Source organism: Olea europaea, chromosome 8 (assembly GCF_002742605.1).
Source record: "Olea europaea var. sylvestris chromosome 8, O_europaea_v1, whole genome shotgun sequence".
In the NCBI taxonomy this organism is placed as follows: domain Eukaryota; kingdom Viridiplantae; phylum Streptophyta; class Magnoliopsida; order Lamiales; family Oleaceae; genus Olea; species Olea europaea.
The window spans coordinates 5,914,717-5,931,434 of NC_036244.1; the positions used below are offsets into that span (position 1 = coordinate 5,914,717).

A 16,718-nucleotide genomic window follows, 5' to 3' on the forward strand; every position below is an offset into this window, starting at 1 on the left:
AGGGTTGATCGGAAACAGAAATCGCGTCGGGGGCAATTTCGTCATTTTTCGCGACTGTGTCGGAATGAGCTAAAATTTGACTGGTTGTTCGGAAATTAAAAATCACGCCGGGGGCAATTTCGTCATTTTTTGCGACTGTGTCGGTATGGGCAAAAAATTGACAGGTTGATCGGGAATAAAAATCGCGTCGGGGGTAATTTCGTCCTTTTTCAAAACTGTGTCAGTATAGGCTAAAATTTGATAGGTTGATCGGAAACAAAAATCGCGGGGGGGGGGGGGGGGGGGGGGGTATTTTCTATTTTCCTTATTGACTCGTGACTTAAGGCACGTTTAATTTCCTGAATAGGGAAACGAAGTCCTAACCAACCAGGTCTTGATTGGCCAACGCGTTTAAAAATCATCAAAGGTGTAGCAAGGGGATTGGCCTACCTGTATGAGGAGCTGCCAAGCTTAAGCCTACCACATGGCCATCTCAAGTCATCCAATGTTCTCCTAGACAGCACATTTGAACCGGTACTATCTGATTATGCACTAATACCAGTGATCAACAAGGAGCATGCTCAGCGGATCATGGTAGCCTATAAGTCACCTGAATCCACACAAAGTGACCACGTAACAAGGAAGACAGATGTGTGGAGCCTTGGGATTCTGATACTCGAGTTGCTCACAGGACGATTCCCAGCTAACTATCTAAAACAGGGTAGAGAACCAAATGCAGATTTGGCAACCTGGGTTAATTCTGTTGTAAGAGAAGAGTGGACAGGTGAGATATTTGATAAGGACATGAATTTAGGAAGGACCGGGGAAGGTCAAATGCTCAGGCTTCTGAAGATTGGAATGTGCTGCTGTGAATGGAATGTGGACAGAAGGTGGGATTTGAAGGAGGCTATTGAGAAAATCGAAGAACTGAAGGAAAGGGACAGTGATGATGATTATTCTTCCTATGCAAGTGAAGGAGAAATGTATTCCTCAAGAGCACCAACTGATGAACACATCTCATTTTCTAAAGCATGAAATTTGAGAAACTCTGAATAATTTCTACTTTTCTCGATCTCCATGGTCTCTACAAGTAGATTTGCACTAGATTTATGCAATTTTTTTTTTTTACAAGGCTTATTCATTTTATATTTTCGAGAGACAGTGTTTGTTTTAAGCTTATGTTGGATCAAATCCTCTTAACCTATTTACACTGTAATAGTACATGGCGAAGTAGATTTAATAATTTCATCAATAACAAACTAAGAAATTTACCAAAAAAAAAAAAATGGTAGAGCCAAACACAACTGAATTGCAATTCGAAGCATTTTTTTTAATTGATTTATGTAAGCCACATACAATGAATAAATCGATTGGTATGGTATTATAGTACATAAATAATAAAAGGAAAGGTTGTTCACTTTTCGGAAAATTTTGAAGTGCAGGGCCTTTGCAACTGTACAAGCATTCTCATCGGTAGTTCAATCTGAAGGAACTGAAATTACTTTTCAGAGAGCATTAGCAACTTGGGAATGGCAGGAAAGAAAAAATTTCTGTACATACCTATAACTACTTTCAGTCATCTTGCTTTTGACTTATTCTCAGCTCCCCATGCTTGATTGTGGAGATGGTGGATAACTAAAGTCCTGCAGTTGTTCATAAAAATAATATCTAACTGAATGTAATTGACTGTGGGAATTGATTTAGATTTCTCCTGAGTTTCATCCTATACATTCAGCACTTCAGGAAGTGTAGTGCGTAGAATATTAGAGAGAGAGAAGAAAGAGTTTCAAGATAATGTGCATAAACTTACTTTAGACACAGAAACTTGACTATGGCTGGCCAAGGGGGCTGCACTGAATGGTATTAAGTTGGACTCGCTATCTTCTGCAAGCTCTCTCAGTTTGTTCAGTTCTGGCAGGACAACTTTAAAAAGATCTGGTCTGTCTTTCCTTCTTAATTGAGAACACCTGAGTGCCAATTTAGCGAAGCTTAGGGCCTCTTCAAAGGGCCAATCAGGTATAGCTAGATCCAGCATATCACGGAAGGTTCCTTTCTCAATAGCTCTTTCAACGTGATGAGTCAGACCCATTGGTGGCTTTCCCGTAAGAAGCTGTAAGAATATGATTCCCAAGGAGTATATATCAGATTTTACACCAAGCATTCCCGTTTGCTGGTACTCTGGATCTATGTAGCAGAAAGTTCCCGCAGTGGATGTCATCCGATACTGAGTGACACTATCTGACACAGATGGAGGGACAAGCCTGGCCAAGCCAACATCACTAATCTTACTTACATAGTTACGATCAAGCAGGATATTGGCAGGCTTCAGATCCCGATGTACAAGGGGCTCTGGCTTGGTCTGGTGGAGGAAAAGCAGGCCAGTGCCAATTTCAGCTGCAATTCGGAACCTCTGCTGCCAAGATAGAGGTGGGGTGTTTTCGCGTTGGAATAAGCGGTCTTCTAAGCTTCCATGGGACATGTATTCATATACTAAGCAACCATACTCAGGGCAGGCTCCTAGAAGAAGGACCATATGGGGGTGCCGTATGCAACTTAATATTTCAACCTGGTATTACAAATGAAGATTTAACCATACAATCAAATATATCTAATGCTTCACAAAGGTGGACAATTTGTACACAAAGGGAATACAAGAGATGGTGGAAGAGGAATAAATGATGCCTGCAGAGCAACATAACCAAAATAATGAGGATTGAGAGAGTAAAAATCTAATACAGCTTGGTACCTAAATTAGTTTTCAAATGAACGTTGTAGGAAAAGCCCTTCCAGTACTTGCTTTAACAACTAAGTTGGCAATAGAGAATTTTATTCATGCACTAATATTAAATTCAACATGAATAGCTCCAAATACCTTAATCTTTTCTAGTTTGACATTGCAATTTTCAACTGGTTTTTGACAATTCTCCCCATCAGCTAAATAGAAAAACATTTAAACAAATTGCTCACACTCACATAATTTTAGTGTGCTTGCTAATATATGGCTCTTGTTTTTTAGATTTCCAGTTTAAAAATCTTCTCAAATCTTTGTGACAGACGGCTACCTCTCTGACCTATTGGATCATAGGTGTAACTTTGTGTATGTGAATTTATCAACCAAGATTCTGTGCAGTTCATACAGAATGGACGGCATTTTTATAAATACAAAATATGAATAAATTGACAAAAAATGTTGTCTCGCTCTTAAAATGTGACTCTTTCATCTTCATTCAACAAGCCAGTTTCTCATTGGGAAATTTACTAACAAATGTATTTGTTTCTCTTTTGCTAACCTACTACACTCCATGTTTATTATGTCAAAACCTATATTCATTGCATTAACATACCTCCTGCTGAAACTGTGATCTTCCATGAGTAGCGTCAGGGCGAAGGACTTTAACTGCTACAGGGGTATGGTCCAGATGGCACTTGTATACTGGTCCATAACCTCCTTCACCAATCTTTCGAGATTTTGAAAAATATTCTGTTGCAGTTTCAATCTCCTCAATTGAGTATCTCCTGTACCTGACATTTGATTGTCCCATAGAGATTAGTGCCTTACCCTTCTCTTCTGATTCTTTTAGTACTTTCATTTCTGTATTGATTCTCTTTTTCGACTCCAGCTCTGCTATTCTTTGAGATGCTTCAGCATGCTCAAGGGCTGCCCTGGACTTGGCCGTTTCCTTTTCTGCTAGTGCCACTGCAGCTTCTTCAGCTAACATAGCCTCTTCTATCCTCCTTTGCTCTTCTATTTTCCACCGTTGGAGCTCCTTTGCCTACAACATAAAATGTGTTAAAACGCACAAAGTAAAATTAAATTCCTGGGCAAAAGAAGTTATCTTTTCTTATACCTTTTCTTTTGCTGAGAGAGCCTCCTTGCAGGCAGTACTATACATATCCATTGTTTGCTTGAGCTCCAGCTTTAACCTTCTCATTTCTGCTTCCACTTCCTCCTGTAAGTCATGGCATTGAAACAAATTAAGATTCTAATTTTTCTTCATTTCTGTACTGCTAGAAGTGCATGTCTATTAAATTATAGGAACTCAAATGACAAATAATTGTGGTAAATTAGTGAATTCTTCCCTGTCGCCCAATTTGAAGCTGTTTAATTGATACTGGCTTCAATCCATTACAGTTGATGGATAATCAAGCAATAAAAGTATCTTGCTTGCAAACAGATAAATGATGTTAACTTTTGCATAAAAATAACTAAAATTCACTTGAAGGTGGAAATGCGAGCTGGAAAATATATTATGTAGTCTATATTAGCAGATATAATAAGTCTGCAGATAAATCTGTATGTTATATTGTACACAAGCTGATCTTACCATTGCCTGCGCTGCAAATTTATCATTCTCAGGTGTGGCAGATGAGAATTCTGGAGGGGTTACTGTGCCTACGGATTTGCTCCCAAGTTGCCATGAGTCTAACCCTTGGCTATCTATGTCTGAGAAGCCTGAAAGCCGAGGAGGGGTTAGAGAGTTATCTAAGCTGTCAGCAAATGATTGGAACATATCAACGCTTTGCCTTCCAGAACTGACAAAAGATATGTCAGTATCAGGCGCTGAGAGTTCATATGGTTTGCCATTTGGGGCCTTCCTGTGAGTAAACGGTGATCTGTTGCAGAGTAAAAAGTTAGCATTTTGGGATGGATAAAGGTGCACGTCATGCTACTGCAAAAATTAACTATTAGTTATGTTCTTTTAACAGTGGAAAAGAAAATTTCAGAAGGCATTGTTATGGAGAGATGCATCCTCTGTACATAATTTTATGCTTGGAACATAGTTAATATGTGTCATGCTTTGAGCAACCAAACATGACATACTTGATAAAGTTTGCCTCATTTTGCGTGGAATGTGGAGATGGTTCAGATCCTCGCCTTGAAGACCCTGAAATAGAACCTGCATATAATAATTATTCAGAATCAAACTTACAACTAGGGAAAATTGCAAAAAACAGATAGGGTTATATTCTTCGAAATAACTAACTTCTGGAATTATAACTGGAGGGTAACGATGCCTCAGACGCAATAGATTTGCCGCAGGCCTGAAGCATTATCTGGTTACGAAGTGGAGTGAGGATGGATGGCGCTAGTCGGGAAGCAGCTCGTGTGGATGAAATCTTTCCTTTGTGGATGACATACACGGTACAATAATCAGGAACTCCTTTTAATACAGTTCCAGGAATGTCTTTGGCTTTAAATCTGATGAGCACATACTTAAATTAGACTTTTACAATCTGCTCTTGTATTCTAGTTGACGCACGAAAAGATATATATATGTTGGTTTCAGTTAATCAGACAAAACCATCAATCTAAAACCCTTTTGGACTTAAAATTGAATGCCGTATTGTGCAGCTTCAAAGTGCTATGACTATGCTGAATTTTCATCTAGAGACTATTTAGTTAGGTAGCATTTTAGCCCCTTAACTCAAATATATAAGCATATAGTATAAGAACTTACTTTTAATCCTGAAACACAACATGAGAAGTGTGTCTTGTTGGCAACATTCTACTGATATGGACGTACATCTACAGATACGTGGAACAGTTACTCTGATGAGGTTACTTCAAGTTAGAAGATACAAATGTAATGCTCAGACGTTTATTCTGTTTCTGACGTCATAAGTCTTTTTAACTATATCATGCTCACTAAAATAAGTACTCATTACTATACAAGATACGTTTATTCTATTTCTGACGTCATAAGTCTTTTTAACTATATCATGCTCACTAAAATAAGTACTCATTACTACAAAAGATATATTTCTTGTTTGGATTTCTTTTATAAGGCTTTTTGATGCATGACATAACAGAAGAGATGTTTAGAGAAGAAGAAGAAGAAATAGGAGGAGCAAAATCTATAATATTGATTCCTTAATAATAAAATTTGAAACAAAATTGAAAAACCTAAGTCCTCACTTGTAAAATTTTTTTTTGATAAATAATCTAACAAATTATTAATCATGGATAATACACAGAAAGTGTATTATCAATTAATATAAGACAGAAACAACATAAAATTGGGCAACCCGCCCATACGAGTAGCAGCCGCAGCATTAAACCAAGTATACAATGTCAAATAAAACAATTCTTTAATCTACTTTGTTGTCCATGTATGATCATCAAAACAACAGTTGTTTCTCTACCTCCACACACACCAAACGATATATCCTAGAATAAGGTCCCAAACAAGCTTGTTATTCTTATTACGAAATCTTCTCCTCCATGCTTTTAATACATCCTACATATGATAAAGCCTAATAAAGACAGATTCTAGAATGTTCACTAGTTAGTTAGTAGGAAGGATAAAAATGTAATAGGTTATAGTAAGGATTGCCTATAAATAGAAGAGAAAAAGAAAGGGAAAGGCGTGCAAAATATTGAGTAGTTGTTTGAGTCTATTAGGAGAGATCCAGCATCTCGAATGCTTGGAATTGTTCTTTCAATTTCTATTTTCAGTTTCTATCCATTTCAATAAATCTATTTGCAATTCGGTAAATCATTGCCCAACATTTCTCCTAGATCGGTAACGGCAACTAGGAAATTCCATTAGTTGAGGTACAGCAGTAGGGGATCCTATCAAAATGGTATCAGAGCAATCATTCTGGCCCTGGGACAGTACCTCTGAGGAAGAAAAACAATTAGAAGATCGAGTTAATCATTTGGAAACTGAGATCGATGTACTGCAAGAAGAGCTTGGAGAAATGAAATTAGAATTTAAGAGAGCAATGACTTACGCCCCACGTGGTCGCGTTCGATTCGTCCCAGTAGCGATCGCAAAACAACGTGGACAGCACGCTTCAGCAGGACGGAACAGCTTGCGATAGGGGATGCAGGTAGATTGTTTTGGACAGAATGCAGGCTGCCTAAATGGTGCAGTTTTCCAGCACGTTAATGGGATTTTTCTAAGTCCCGACCCATCCCTTTTGGGAGGAAAAATACATGAACCTGCAGCGAGATATTTTGGGATGCAAGTGGGCTACTTGCACAACTTGTCCACTTGTGCCACTTGCAAGATATTATCAAAAATGCAAGCTAAGCACGAGTTGGCGAAAATAATATCAAAGATGCAAACTACGATCGAGTTGGCGCCAACTTGCAAGGAAAATTGTAAGATCATCCGCTTGACGACAACTAAGCATTAGTTGTAACCAACTAAGCACGAGTTGTGACCAACTAAGCATGGGTTGTAAAGTAAATGCAACTTGATTTTAAGGAGGTTTAAATTTTGCCTATAAATAGAGATGAAAGTCTCATTTGTAAATCATGTAGAGTTAAGTGAGTTTATTCATTAGAGAGATTGTAAAGTTTTCCCTTTCATTTATGCAAAGAAAGTTTCCCAACCTTACTTATTTTCCATATATTCCTTGCTCCAAAATTCTCTTTTCAACGTGAGTATAATTTAGTCTCATTGGTTAAATTATTTGTGAGCGTGAAAAGGCTGACTTAACGTTTCCTCGTGAGGTGCCGGAATTGTCAAGCGTTAAAGCCGCACGGTTCTAGTTGTTCGGGTGTAACGAAACTAGGTCCGTGACAGATGTCTAGGATGATGAAGAAGCTCGATCTGATGATAAAAGAAGGGGGTGGACCGGAACGAGAAAGGCATGAGAAGGGGATAATAGAAAAGTCACCGAAACTCACCATCACATCTAAAATTTCCCCAAAATTGGAGGAAGCTGGAGTACATAGCCGCATCAAGCACCGCCAGGAGGACAGGGAGGAAAAGGAGGTCCATTCACTTCGCCGAAGCCCGTCTTTAATTTTGAAGTCATACCAAAAATTGAAGAAAACGAAGTGAGTAAAGAAGATCGGAATCACAGGGAGGAATTAGGGAAGGCAGGAGCGCGAAGTCGTGGACTCAAATTGTCGATTGCTGAGATACTTACAGCTCGATTGCTGGTAAATTCTGAAACGATGATGGAAGACGCTGTGATTAATGGGCTAAAAAAGGAGAAGAGGTTGATCTGGATGAATCGGGAGGAGATGGAGACCACGGGGTGAAACAGGACGAACTTGGGCTTACAAGTAGGGCTGGGGTTCATATAAAAGAGCCGGTGGGACCAAATGGGAGAAGGCTCGAAGGACTTCCTAAATCAAGCCAACTCAGTTTTGGCCCAAATAAAATGAGGAAAAATTCCAACCTCTTAAATCCAGCTTTTAGTCCATTTATACACCCATATCAAGCCAATTTTCATACTTAATTCACCCACGTAATCCACCCAACACACCAAAACAACCCAAAATCAGCAGCAACCATAGTCCGACGACTGACAATCGCAAAGGGTGCTCCTCCATTTAAGAGACTCATGGCCGCTGAGCTTCGTCTGAAGAGGGAAACAAGCTGGTGTTATCGCTGTGATGTAACATACAACCCGGGTCGTAGGTGTCGAAATAAAGAGTCAAGGATTTTGGTGGTACAAGAGGAAGAAGTTGATGTTCCATGGAATGTTCCAGAAGGTGATGAAGAGGACGAAGTAGGTGAATTAGGGGAGATATCACTCAATTATGTGGGAGGACTAACCACAACAAAAACCATGAAAACTAGGGGTTCGATTTTGGGGCAGTTAGTAATAGTCTTGATTGATTATGGAGCTACACCTAACTTCATTTCAGCAAAGTTGGGTGGTCAATTGAGGTTGCAGACCACAGAAACTACTAGCTACGAGCTTTACATGTCCAGAGCAGATTCACCAGCTGCAGCCATTAGATCTACTGTTGCAGCAGAGAAGAATCCTTTCCAGCAGCTCTATAGATCAGCATCAGATCAGCAACAACGTCCGGATCTATTAGAACTTTACCGGCAAACCAGGTTCCTAGCTTCTTCTTTGAGGGGAGTGTATGAACAAGGACTATTGCTGGAGGAGAAGAAGACAACGGAGAAGAAAGGGGAAGAGAATGGGCTGGAATTGATGGCTGAATTTCAGATGAAAGAACCTATAGGCTTGGTTTTGGAATTGGCCCAACAGGGGAAAGGCAGCAGTGAAGTTGTGAAACAAGCCCCACTAAATTTCGACACACATGGAAGTAAACTTAATAGGCTCAACCTACCGGTAAGTTACCGCCTACAATTTTCCTATTTTCAAAAATCGTTGAATAGCCCCTTGCTTTTCAAGGTAAATCCAAATCAACTGCATCTACTGTACTTCGTCAAGCAACGATGGCGAGGGAAATTGCACCCGAATCCCAGGCAACTACCGAGAGTGTTGATATTGCTGTTTTGGCATTGGGGATTGCAAATCAATGGACGAACATACTTAGGGATGTTGGAGAAGATGAAAGAAGAGGAGGGATCTACATGTTGCATGATGAAATCTACGTGGATGACTACAATAATTTCACAAGGGGGGCATGTGTAAACAAACTGAAGAAAATGCTTGCTCAGTGCCTCAGCCTATTGCATATGCAAAATCTCCGTTGGTGATAGGGGCAACTGGATATGGAATTGCCCTGGACACTATATTGGTGATAGTTGCTCAACTGAGTAGGTCCGTCCACTTCGAAAGGTTGAAACACCCATACTCCATAGTGACCATGACTGGAGTTCTTGCAAGGAAACTGCGAGGTTGCATGATGAATTGACCAAGACAGCAACAATTTCCACCTTGAGAACAAGGTGGATTTCGAGGTGGAGAGTAATGATAGAGTCTAATAAAGACAGATTCTAGAATGTTCACTAGTTAGTTAGGAGGGATAAAAATGTAATAGGCTATAGTAAGGATTGCCTATAAATAGAAGAGAAAAAGAAAAGGAAAGGCATGCAAAATATTGAGTAATTTGTTGAGTCTATTAGGCGAGATCCAGCCTCTCAAATGCTTGGAATTGTTCTTTCAATTTCTATTTCTAGTTTCTATCCATTTCAATAAATCTATTTACAATTCAGTAAATCATTGCCCAACATTTCTCCTAGATCAGTAACGGCAACAGGAAATTCAATTAAATATGTCTGAATTGTCAATGGACCTTCAGGTTCGTTAAAAAAGAAAGATGAAATCTTAGGGGATTATAAGAGGACCTAAGATGAGTGTTTTGCTTGATCATCAATATATTTCGTAAGAGCAGAGTGGTATAAAGTGTAATTTTATTTGTTATATATTTGTGTATGGAAACTGCACTTATCTTATTGGGTATTTTTAAATACTCACTCTTACTATAATTTTTACAGGTTTGTGCGATCGATTGGAACTGTGGCGAATTTATGATGTGGGCTGCTAATAGGATTCGAAAACGAAAAGTATAAAATTTTTGGTTTGTCTTTAAATTCGTTAGTTGAATATTTTTATATTTTTTATTTGTTCAAATACTAGTTTGTTTATTTTAAATTGATATTTATGGGTGAAAATAAAGAAATTCTTTGATTTGTGTCGTTCCGCATTTATTAAAGAGAAAATTGAGTTTTTCGTAACACTCCAATTTTTTTAAAATTTTGGGGCGTTACACCACTGTCCTAAATAATTCATCCAACTCCCCTTTCAATGCCTGGACCCGAGCCATTATGTCAGCAGTATTCAATGAACCATCATACGAACCTTCTGCATATGCTTTCTTAGACTTAGGCATAATGCAATTACCTTATTTTCACTCACAGTGACCACCTTTTACTTTCGCATTAGTACCTTTTGATCAACATTCTGCAACGCCTGTAAGTTTGCCGTAACTTCAGCATAGGTCATCCCTTGTCGACTTCCTTCGTTCATTGTTCGACGTTTAGCCTCATCTCCATCAACAAATGAATCAACTGCTGCCTAAAACACCTGCGAATTCGATGCCCATCCTTCTCCATTCGCACTTTTCGACACCATTACAACTCCCTTTCGACGCCTATCCCTATACTATGCTATCGTCAAGTACCGACCATGACTGTTCACACATCGTTGTACCAAAAAAGCTATTAACGAATCATTGAACTTAGAGACGAAATCCTCAAGCCTACTAGTCACCCTCAACTTGTCCACCATATTCACCATCCAAAGTGTGCCGAACATTCCCATAGAGATTGCGTTCAACATCTTCAAGCCCCACTCTATCATCCTATCAGTATTGAAATTGTTGACAGAAATTACAAACTCCTTCACTTCCACTCGAAAACGATGATTGAATACCATACCGTATGCATCCGCTAACTTTCTCCCCTAATTGTGTGTAAACGGCACATCTGATGGTAGGATAGGCATTGTGGGTGATCTGGAAATAATCTGACGAGTTTCCTGATTGTCCAGCGTCGGCATGTGGCTAGCACACACGGGCAGACATGCCACTCCGACGATGCGTGCTCCGCACTGCAACACCTCCCCGGTCAAAATCACCTGCACAATACGTTGGTTAGGCGCATATGTCAGAGTGGTGGCCAAATTTTGTAGAATCTGGGTTTGGATCCCAAATCGATCCACATCTCTCTGCCTATATTTCTTTTTCTTCCACCAATTTTTACATCACCCAGTGTCGCTGCTCCATCCCAGATGGTCTCATCTCTAGTTATAACATTGATTCAAGCGGCAATGCTAGCATTTCCACCTAGGGCAGCCGCCTGAGTGTGCGGTTGTCTATGTGGAGTGAGGCCAGTTGTTTGGGGTTTGCCGGACAACGCGATATTGTCGTCACTGGCATCAACAGGGTCAGTGATGATTGGGTGGTGTGGCGGTTTGCTGGTTGCGGGGTTGGATGTTGGACTTAGAAATTAGAGAGGGGAATACCATCGAAGAGAGAATTCCAAGACTATCCTCTCTTGTATAATACAGTTTAATCTACAGAAATTTCTAACAGATAACAATGAAGAATTAAAAAATTTCTTAACTAAATGGGATGCCAATTTGGCTGATTATTTTTTAGGAGAATTGAAGAAGATAATTTGACTAGTCATCTGCCCGAAAATATTAATTTCGAGTGGTTCTTCTTGGGAAAACTAGAAAAACAAAAACTAGAAATATATCTGAAAGACAAGTAAAATCTTATTGATGAAAATTGGTTCATGGTTAGGTGTTTTCTCCCCCAGCTTCTTTTTGTACTCGTCAATATCAAATATGTTATCTCGTGAACGCTTGGTCCTCAATTATGCAAGTCTATCAATTAACTATCAGTATCCACATATGCAACGCTAAAAAATATGAGAACCTTTTAGTTTTCTAGTCGAACTTTTCAAGGAAACATTTCTTCCAAATACTGACGAGGTATTGAAAGAAATGTTGAGATAATACTTTACTGTTGAAGCGTGGAACTTTCAAATAGGAACGCATACCTGAAGATGTTGCCTTTTGCCGCTGCACCAAGAACCAGTACATCTATTGCTGACTGTTTTACAAATTCACTTAATGCTCTAGCTACATCTGCGTGGACAAGTAAAATCTTATTGATGAAAATTGGTTCATGGTTAGGTGTTTTCTCCCCCAGCTTCTTTTTGTACTCGTCAATATCAAATATGTTATCTCGTGAACGCTTGGTCCTCAATTTTGCAAGTCTATCAATTAACTATCAGTATCCACATATGCAACGCTAAAAAATACGAGAACCTTTTAGTTTTCTAGTCGAACTTTTCAAGGAAACATTTCTTCCAAATACTGACGAGGTATTGAAAGAAATGTTGAGATAATACTTTACTGTTGAAGCGTGGAACTTTCAAATAGGAACGCATACCTGAAGATGCTGCCTTTTGCCGCTGCACCAAGAACCAGTACATCTATTGCTGACTGTTTTACAAATTCACTTAATGCTCTAGCTACATCTGCGTCATCAAGCACGACATCGCAGCATTGTATCTGACAATTGAATATAAGAGAGTTAGAATATGTGCGACGAGGTGACTAACTATTAAATGCTTTCATGCTACAGTTTTTCCGTAAATAATGAGAAGATTACAGGAAGTTCCCGTAGTAGTCTGGAAGGAAACAACTGCATTTCTCTAATAAATATAATAAGAGCAAACATGTTTGGATTCTGAAAACTCACATCCTTGCGTGCACAAAAAACACGGAAAGGAAGGAACAGTTCCTTTAGTTGTGCATCAGAATCTGCATTAGTTGATCCATTTTGACCACTATCAGAAATCATCATGTAGTTAGGCCCTGTGCAATAAAAGATATGGAATCAACTGTAAGGATCGCGAGCACTGTGCAATATTCGAGAAAATGATAACACAAGAAATTAATTATTTAGGACCAAGACATGGGAAATTCGCATTTTCAATCGCTAAAGTATTAGTGTGGTTAAAGGAAACATGTTCTGACTGGTCATATTAACGAAAGTATATCACAATTACTATGAGACAGAATCTGCAACAACAAATTAGCAATATTATTGAAGTATTTCACACTAGAGTAACTATTAAAAATCAAGCAGCTTTTTCGATGATAACAGTACAGAACATGAAGAAGGATAAAATGCATATAACTATAGGAAAGATATGGAAATTATTTCACACCTATGTGTGTCGTTTTTCATTTCGATGTACCAGTTTGATGGAATCTTTTGAGGAAGGAATCTAGTTGATCTTTCACATAACCGATTCAAGTTGTTTTGCAAGAAATATAATATAGACAGAGAAAACCACGACTTGCTGTGCCGATTTGCTAGCGAAAAACCAACACATTTTGTAGTACTACTAATTCATTTATGTGCAATAGTTTTCAAGTCGAAGAGATATAATCTTGCAGAAATTCTGAAAATAGGTCCTTTGGGTATCTTCTGCGCTCCAATACTTCTTATACCTACATCTGTTACATCCTAGAATGACATGGTGACATAGTGAAGGGGCATATGTCCAATGTTGCAAGTCTAGTCATCACATGGAGCAGCTTCCCTACAACAATAAGCACATTTCATGGCCTAGTAGAGCACAACCAACCCTCATAAGCCTTGAAGCCTGGAACCAGAGAATCACCTCTTGCTATTCTCCTACTTCCGAATACGCAAAAGCAACTCCCATTAAAAAGTATATTTGCGAGACTGAAAAAACCAAGGAAAGTATATGAACACAAAGCATCGTTACAATTTTCGGAATGTTCAGATTTAAGTCTCGGCCAAAGCTGACACAGGACTACCTAGTACCTATGACTGGCCAGCCCATTTTGAGTGTCAAACAACTTGAATAACAGGAAAGAACAACTCAGACCTGAGAAGAAGTGCCTGTTATACCAAACTATAACTCAGGCCACATGGCTGGACTAAGGCACTTAGGTCTGACCTAGCATTGGAAAAAGTCAACCTGTGGGCAAAAAATGGGCCAAAAGACTTGCTCAGGTCCGCACAGAACTGAGCAGCACTTGCTGCCGAAATAAGACAACTACCCATCAATAGAACAGTAGCTCGGCACACAAAATGTGACTTGAGGAAAAAGTTCCCACAAGTAGACCAAACTATAACTCAGGCCACATGGCTGGACTAAGGCACTTAGGTCTGACCTAGCATTGGAAAAAGTCAACCTGTGGGCAAAAAATGGGCCAAAAGACTTGCTCAGGTCCGCACAGAACTGAGCAGCACTAGCTGCCGAAATAAGACAACTACCCATCAATAGAACAGTAGCTCGGCACACAAAATGTGACTTGAGGAAAAAGTTCCCACAAGTATACCTTCGGCAGCACAAGTTCCTAAGCGGCTACAGACATAATCACCAGGAGACATGACTAGCCAACCAATAAAATAGCGACTTTGTCTCTGAAACACAAGGCTTCCCTCTCCGATGGATTCCGTCCATTAAAACAGAGTCATTCTTCCCAAAAAGGCATTCTAATGTTTTCACTCCCCAAAAGGAATGAAAAGAAAAAATACTCTTCTAATATATCCTGAATCAAAACCATTATCCTCTTCGTCAACTACCTTTTTACTTCTTTCAAACAGATATCTAACATGACCAGAAGAGTAGAATCAGCCACCACGACCCCTCCAGTGGATGCTATGCTAATTGGCATCTATTTTACAGAATATTCAATAAGGAGAAGGTGGCGAAAAACCACCAACCAACCAGGCGAATCACTTTTGCCCACCTGAAATTGACGTGGCTCTATCGACAAAATTCTGATATCAACACACTTCATAATCTTGTGTTACCTTCAATAGGTCTTAATTCTTGAGCAATGTTTCTCTCTCTAACCTTGAAGAAGAATTCTGCTCTGTTCCTTAAAATCTTCTCTTTAGAGTCCCCTTTTTCTTTAGAGCCGATAAGATAACTTATGCTCTCCTGCCAACTTCTATTCTTTGTTCTAGTTATTGGTTTACCAAAAGGAGTTTCACTTCACCTCTTCAAAATGTAACATACATTCTATTTGTATAATTTTATTTTGTCAACCTTTCTGTTTCTCCCTTGTCTGAGAACCTCCAAAAGAATTTAAGAGTATTGGGCATTTAAAACAAAAAGGGCATAGCAGCCAATGGATCACAACTCTACATGTAAAAATTTTGATGAAGCTAAACTAAGAGCATATCACTTCTATTTCATCCTTAAATTTCAATATCACTTCACAAACCACATACTGCCCGTCAAAATTATTAATTGAATCGAATCTTCAGATGATTATCTAAGAAACAACTGTTCTCAAAATGAATCAATAATTGGAGCAAGCTGGCCTAATGTCCACAGCCATGTAAAAGAAATGAGCCAGATTATAATTATCAAATCAATAATTTATTTATGCAAACACTCATGCATACATAAACACAGGTATAGAGAGAGAGAGAGAGAGAGAGAGAGAGAGAGAGTTACTCGGGATAGACGTAGATGGCAATGTAGACAAGGATGTTTGCTTAACTCTAACATGGACCAAAACAACGGTGTGGCCTTTGCCAAGAAGATTATCAACAGTCCATTTCAAAGCAATTTGGCTTCCTTTATCCCTATCTATTGCCACCGCCACCAACCTAGGCATCTGAGTCATCCTTTCTCCGGGGTTCCCCATGGGAGGCATCGTCATATATTTGGTTGAATCACTTACAAATCTAAACCCCAAGCAGCAAAGCAGGACTAATCGCTTATCTCGTCTCACGAAACGTGATCCTTCTTTGCTATTGTCTCAACCCATACTCGTAACATAAAAATTCTCGAGGATTTGTAATCAAGATTTCCCCCCTTTTTTACAGGAACTCTACTCGTTTTACGAATCGATGTTTCAATTTCTTCTTCACAGAAACATGAAAAAATAAATTCAGTTTCTTTGACGATGTAGATTTGGTTCGTACCATACAAAAATCTCCCATTTCTCTCCAATTGTTTCCTCTCAGAAGCTTGAGAGGAGCTCCAGTTTTGGCGGGGAAATGATTGCTTAACCATTATTTTCTTTTGATAATTACACTCTCGCACCTTTAATTTTATATTAATACACTACAGTCCATGTAGTTTGAAAATGTTCAGAGACACCCATTTGACTTTGAGGGAAATCTCAATTAAAGTTTATACGCAAAAATACAATTTGACAAAACATATAAAACGTGAAATTTTAATAGACATATAAGTCAAATCAAAAGAGAAGAAAATAAATCTATGTAAATGCAAAAATAAGAAATGTCACGCTAGAGGGAAATACAATCATACACAACATCTTCTCCCTTTTATCGAGGAGAAATCGAGAGAGGCGACAACAAACTTATTTTGACACTGGAGCAACATGAGATTCCCAAGGACGCATCTTGGACGACACACTTACAGCATCACTCACAACTTCGTTGGATTCGAATCTTTGTGTCGAATATTTATTCACAAAGTTTTCGAAGAGTCATTTAGAGGACATCTTTTAACCAATTCAATAGTTGCATATGAATC

The 16,718-nt window shown here is 38.9% G+C and overlaps 2 protein-coding genes across 5 annotated transcripts in view; one reads left to right on the forward strand and one right to left on the reverse strand.

The window, feature by feature from the left end:
- Nucleotides 1–1,203, forward strand: part of LOC111398214 (probable LRR receptor-like serine/threonine-protein kinase At4g31250) — a 2,930-nt gene extending 1,727 nt beyond the window's left edge. The window contains exon 2 of the mRNA XM_023025146.1: nucleotides 347–1,203. Coding sequence (XP_022880914.1) covers nucleotides 347–1,014 — 668 coding nt within the window. The 3' untranslated portion in view covers nucleotides 1,015–1,203. The remainder of the gene's footprint in view (nucleotides 1–346) is intronic.
- An 81-nt stretch (nucleotides 1,204–1,284) lies between these two features.
- LOC111398644 (U-box domain-containing protein 34-like) lies at nucleotides 1,285–16,076 on the reverse strand. 4 transcript variants are annotated; one of them, XM_023025642.1, is made up of 11 exons: nucleotides 15,666–16,076; nucleotides 12,917–13,032; nucleotides 12,605–12,726; nucleotides 4,965–5,179; nucleotides 4,802–4,877; nucleotides 4,305–4,593; nucleotides 3,828–3,929; nucleotides 3,324–3,752; nucleotides 1,790–2,545; nucleotides 1,540–1,622; nucleotides 1,285–1,462 (listed from the first exon to the last, which is right to left on the reverse strand). In XM_023025642.1, the coding sequence occupies exons 1-10, from the start codon at nucleotides 15,871–15,873 to the stop codon at nucleotides 1,578–1,580; spliced, it is 2,358 nt and encodes a 785-aa protein (XP_022881410.1). In that variant the 5' UTR covers nucleotides 15,874–16,076; the 3' UTR covers nucleotides 1,285–1,462; nucleotides 1,540–1,577. The 4 variants fall into 4 exon arrangements, with proteins under 4 accessions (XP_022881410.1, XP_022881409.1, XP_022881412.1 ...); XM_023025641.1 differs by having other exon boundaries at nucleotides 1,285–1,622; nucleotides 15,666–15,882; XM_023025644.1 differs by lacking the exons at nucleotides 12,605–12,726; nucleotides 12,917–13,032; nucleotides 15,666–16,076 and adding an exon at nucleotides 12,210–12,281 and having other exon boundaries at nucleotides 1,285–1,622.
- Nucleotides 16,077–16,718: the final 642 nt, after the last annotated feature.

Coding starts and splice junctions, on each gene's coding strand:
- LOC111398644 (XM_023025642.1), bottom strand. CDS start 15,873: ATGACGATGCCTCCCATGGGGAACCCCGGAGAAAGGATGACTCAGATG. Junction 2,546..3,323: donor GATCACAGTTTCAGCAGGAG/GTATGTTAATGC, acceptor TTGTAATACCAG/GTTGAAATATTAAGTTGCAT. Junction 1,623..1,789: donor GTCAAGTTTCTGTGTCTAAA/GTAAGTTTATGC, acceptor GAACAACTGCAG/GACTTTAGTTATCCACCATC.